This window comes from Myotis davidii, unplaced genomic scaffold, assembly GCF_000327345.1.
Source record: "Myotis davidii unplaced genomic scaffold, ASM32734v1 scaffold70, whole genome shotgun sequence".
Taxonomy (NCBI): domain Eukaryota; kingdom Metazoa; phylum Chordata; class Mammalia; order Chiroptera; family Vespertilionidae; genus Myotis; species Myotis davidii.
The window spans coordinates 1,531,426-1,536,395 of record NW_006282434.1 but is presented as its reverse complement, the minus strand read 5'-3'; the positions used below and the strand labels follow the sequence as shown (position 1 = coordinate 1,536,395).

General features: G+C 40.1%; 1 protein-coding gene across 1 annotated transcript in view; it reads right to left on the bottom strand.

Moving 5' to 3' along the window:
- Positions 1 to 3,121, bottom strand: part of FAM216B (family with sequence similarity 216 member B) — a 10,252-nt gene extending 7,131 nt beyond the window's left edge. The window contains exons 1-2 of the mRNA XM_006752971.2: positions 3,023 to 3,121; positions 400 to 520 (exon numbers count right to left, since the gene is read on the bottom strand). Coding sequence (XP_006753034.1) covers positions 400 to 520; positions 3,023 to 3,121 — 220 coding nt within the window. The remainder of the gene's footprint in view (positions 1 to 399; positions 521 to 3,022) is intronic.
- Positions 3,122 to 4,970: the final 1,849 nt, after the last annotated feature.

The window sequence follows — 4,970 nt, the reverse complement described above, 5'->3', positions numbered from 1 at the left end:
ATAGGTAGGTACATTGTTATTAACTTAATTAGGGTACTCCTAAGGCTTAGGAAGAGCCACACTCAAGGGGCCAAAGAGCCGTGTGTGGCTCGCGAGCTACAGTTTGCTGACCAGGGCTAGACCATCCGCCTGAGGCTATGGCTGTTTCTACTAGATCAAGTTCCTATAAATCTCAGAGAACTATCATCTTATAATAATCCATCCTCTTTAAACCCTCTTAATTTACCTGTAGAAACTTGCTTTCTATTGTCAGGTATAACTTTGTGTAAACCATATTGATAAAATAGCTTGCTGGAAGAGAACGTTCTACTTGAAATTTTTTCAGGAAACTTGACTTCTGGCTGCAGTGTACTAGTCCCTTCTTGAGGTGCATGATGCAGGTCAGGTAGTTAAACTCACCAAGCAGCTGCTGGTGCTGAAGGGTGTGAATATAGCGGGTCTTCAGGGCCTCCCACTGGGGCCTGGAGTTGTAAATCTTCATGATGCTGTAAAAGTAGCGCTGCTGCCCTCGGGTCAGGTCCTATCAAAGCACAGCAGGTGATTTTGATGAGTTGGTGGAGTTTATAGAATTAAGCGTTGATGTATGCAACGCTGACTTTCCTTCAAATAAGATGCCTCTCTCTCTCTTTCTCTCACTCTCACCATATATATAAAACAATTGGAAAAATAGCAATTGGGTAGTTTCCTTCCTTAGTTTAATTAAACAATCTTCCACTGGCCTGTGTAAAGGTGAAATGCCTAAGTAAGATTCTAGTAAGTAGGTCAAAATGTTGGGCTGAGGAAGTTCCAACGATTTTTCTAGTTTGAACTCATTTATTATAGTCCTTTTTGAGGAAGATAGGCTGTGAGAATCTACACAGGTCCTGAAGTATGCCAGGCCTCTGGATGGGTAAAAGGAGAACTTTCCACTGAGAGTTGTCAGTGAGCAGAGGAAATAAGCAGATGAAGAGATGGGCAATGTGATAAGAGTTCAACAGGAAGAAAACAAACTCTGCCAGCAGCAGTCAAGGAAACTTTCTAAATTAGATGATTGACATATCTAGTCTTCAGGGTGAGTAGGAAGTCCTTAAAGGGACCAGAATCCTGGTTCTAAAAGTCATCACCATCACCTGGTACTTGTTAAAAATGCAGGTTCTCAGGCCCCACCCCAGACCTATAGATTCAGAAATTCTGGGGGTGGGGCCCAGCACTCTGAACTTGAACACGTCCTCTGAGTAATTTTGATACATGCACACTAGTATTTGAGAACCACTGACTAAAAGAAAATGAAGGGCTAATGAGAAGGAGAGAATGGTACAATTTTTCTTATAGGACAGGATATATCTGGATATGCTGGGAAGCAGACTTTTCCTTTACTTCAATTAGAACATGGAGTCTGAGCTGGAAAAGGCTGTAGAGTTAGGCAGGGGAAGATCATGGAAAACTTTTATGCTTCATTATTACCTTTAAAAAAAATGAGGAACCATTGACAGTCTTATTTAAGGCAGTGACTCTCAACAGAAGTAATTTTGACCCTCAAGAGACATTTGGCAATGTCAGGAAATTTTTGGTTGTCACAAATGGCGAGAGGGAGGAGAGATGCTACTGGCATTCATTGACTAGAGGCCAGGGATGCTGCTGAACATCCTAAGTGCATGAGACAGCCTCCAGTTCTTATGACAAAAAATTATCCAACCCAAAATGTCACACCTTAAGCTGATCAGATTTGCATTTGAGAAAGCTCATTCTGGCCCTGCTGTGGAGAATGAGTTTAAAGGAGGACAGACCAGTAGCATGGAGACCGTTAAGAAGGCTGCCACATATGCTAGGGAGGAACAAAATAGGCCTGGGCATCAATTACTATGATACACCTAATATTTCTTACAAGCTTATTATATGCAGATGGGAAAACTGAAATAGAAGCATCAACATTCTAGAAAAACCAAGATAAAATAAGTTCACCCAGACCAAAAAAATTCAAAACAGTGACAGAATTTTAAAAACTAGTTTATAATGATGTAATAAATTCAAACTTAAGATAATCATTTATAAAAATAAAGTGACTTTTATCTACTAGAAATTTTATATGGAGTTGAAATATTTGTTAGAAAATTTGTATACAGTCAGTTTTGTTTTGTTTTAGGTCCAGAGTGAAAGTAGCAAAACCAAGTACTTCACAATTTGAGACTTCATTTCAACTTTACAGTTTCTAAATTAGGTGTTTTACAAGATAATATATTTGAAAAAGAAAATGGATTCCTAATTTAGCCTTCTTAAATGATTGACAACAATATAAGATGAAAAACCTAAGCCAATTTCAAGAGCAAACTCCAAAATGCAATGGAAGTTTTCATTATATAAAGATAAAACCTTAAAGGTTATGGTTTTATTTAATAAGATGAAAAAGTCTACTTATTTTTCTTACTAGAGCTATCAACTTCAAAATAAGAAGTAACAGTAACTTTTCAATATTCTTATCCAGTTGCTTAATCCTCCTTAAGGAGATAGCAGAGAACTGAAATGTTTACCACGAGTATTTATGAGAATGGCTTTAACTAATTTTGAAAGGAACTAACATGGCTTTCTAGCTAGGAGCAAGAGTGTAGTCAATCAGCGAGTTTCCCATCACTGGATGGGTGTAGGGTTAGATTTCCACACTCATTTATTCTCTCACATGCACTGTCAACATGCTCTGTAGGCCTACATTGGGCTCAATGTTCTCCTAAATTAGTGATGGCGAACCTTTTGAGCATTTTGAAAAACCCTAACTTAACTCTGGTGCCGTGTCACATTTAGAAATTTTTTGATATTTGCAACCATAGAAAAACAAAGATGTATATTTTTGATATTTATTTTATATATTTAAATGCCATTTAACAAAGAAAAATCAACCAAAAAAATGAGTTTGAGTGTCACCTCTGACATGCATGTCATAGGTTCGCCATCACTGTCCTAAATGCTAGGTAAACAAAGACATGGAAATTCCCCAAGCCTTGAAAAAGATACAGACAAGGTCTAGTCATCTGTGAATAACATGCTATACCTTCATTAATGAAGTGTCAAAGGCAGAGGGAGGGACTCGAATGCACGGAATCTGTGGCACTTTCTGAAGTTTTTGCTGTCTTTTCCATTTTTCTCCCATTCTTTATCCTGCAACTCCAAGGAACAACAAATCATAGCATAAAACTGCACTTGTTTAACCAATTTTGAGAATGTACCCAAGTAAATAAGTAAGCAATTGAATAAATAAATAAATGAATGAATGAATGAATAAATATTATGCATTTCAAAGGATAAGAAATTTTCTCACATGTTTCAAAGTAAGGGACCTCATCAGTCTGCTTTAGTTCTGTGCTTTTCCCTATTCTCATTCTTTTATATATATATATATATATTTAATTGACTTTTTGAGAGAGAGGAAAGGAGAGAGAGAAATATTGATTTGATGTTCCACTTATTTATACATTTGTTGGTTGATTTTGGTATGTGCCCTGACCGGGGAACAGGGATCGCATGCACAAAATTAGCATATTGGGATGATGCTCTAACCAACTGAACTACCAGCCAGGGCTACATTCTCATACCTTTCTTTATGGGAGGACTAATTCAGAGCCCTATGTTTCTCTGCTTAACTATGTTTGAAGGAAGTAGGTTGTAGAGCCATACCATGTCAGAGAGTTACTTCTTGAAATTTTCAAATAATATTTTCTCTAATTCTAAAATTAATGAATGTTATTATGGAAAATTCATAAATAATTAAAATTTGAAGAAAATAACATCATCTATAATCTGTTCATAATTACTGTTGGCATTTGATATCCTTTTATGAATTTTTCTGGGTACATTGTGTGATTTTAGAAAAGGAAGATCATACCCTATGTGTTATGACTTTCCCAGCTCCTTAATTATCCTTTAAAATATGATTCTTAGCCCAGCCAGTGTGGCTCAGTGGTTGAGCATCAACCTATGAACCAGGAAGTCACACTTCGATTCCTGGTCAGAGCACATGCTCAGGTTGTGGGCTTAGCCCCCAGTAGGGGGCATGTAGGAAGCAGCCAATCGATGATTCTTCTCATCATTGATATTTCTATCTCTCTCCATCTCTGAAATCAATAAAAATATAGTTTAAAAAATAAAAATCAATAAAATATGGTTTTTAGTGGTAGTATATACCTTTATATCATTCTCCGTTTCTTATAGATTTAGATTTGCAATTTTATAGCATCACTGGAGGCCCAGTGTATGAAATTCATGCATGGGGGGGGGTCCCCTCAGCTCAGCCTGCACCCTCTCCAATCCGGGACTGCTGGCTCCTAACCGCTCACCTGCCTGCCTGCCTGATGGCCCCTAACTGCCCCCCCTTCTGGCCTGGTCACCCCTAACTGCCCCCCCTGCTGGTTGGTCGCCCCCAACTGCCTCTTCTGCAGGCCTGGTTGCCCCCAACTGTTCCCCTGCCCTGCTGGCCTGGTCGCCCCTGCCCCCCTCTGCCAGCCTGGTCGTCCTTCACTGCCTCCCCGGCAGGCCTGGTTGCCACCAACTGCATCCCCTGCCAGCCTGGTCACCCCACACAGCCTGCTGTCCTCTCTCCTTACCGCCTGCCTGCTTGCTGCTCTCTCCCACTCGGCTCGCTGTTCCTCAGTGCTGCCGCGGAGGTTCCTGCCACCCCCGCTGCACTCACCAGCCATGAGCCCAGCTTCTGGATGAGCAGCACTCCCCCTGAGGGAACTTATTGTACCTCCAGGCCCTGGTTGGTGTGGATCAGTAGTTAGAGTGTCCTCCCACACACCAAAGGGTCATGAGTTCAATTCCAGGTGAGGATACACAGGTAGGTTGTGGGTTCCATACCTGTCAGATGGCTTGGGCAACTGATTGATGTTTCTTTCTCTTTCCTTCTCCCTTCCTCTCTCTCTAGAATCAATGAAAAAAAACAACATGTCCTTATAGGACTTAAAAAGAAAAAAAATGTTGGTTTGGTTCAGTGGATAGTGCTT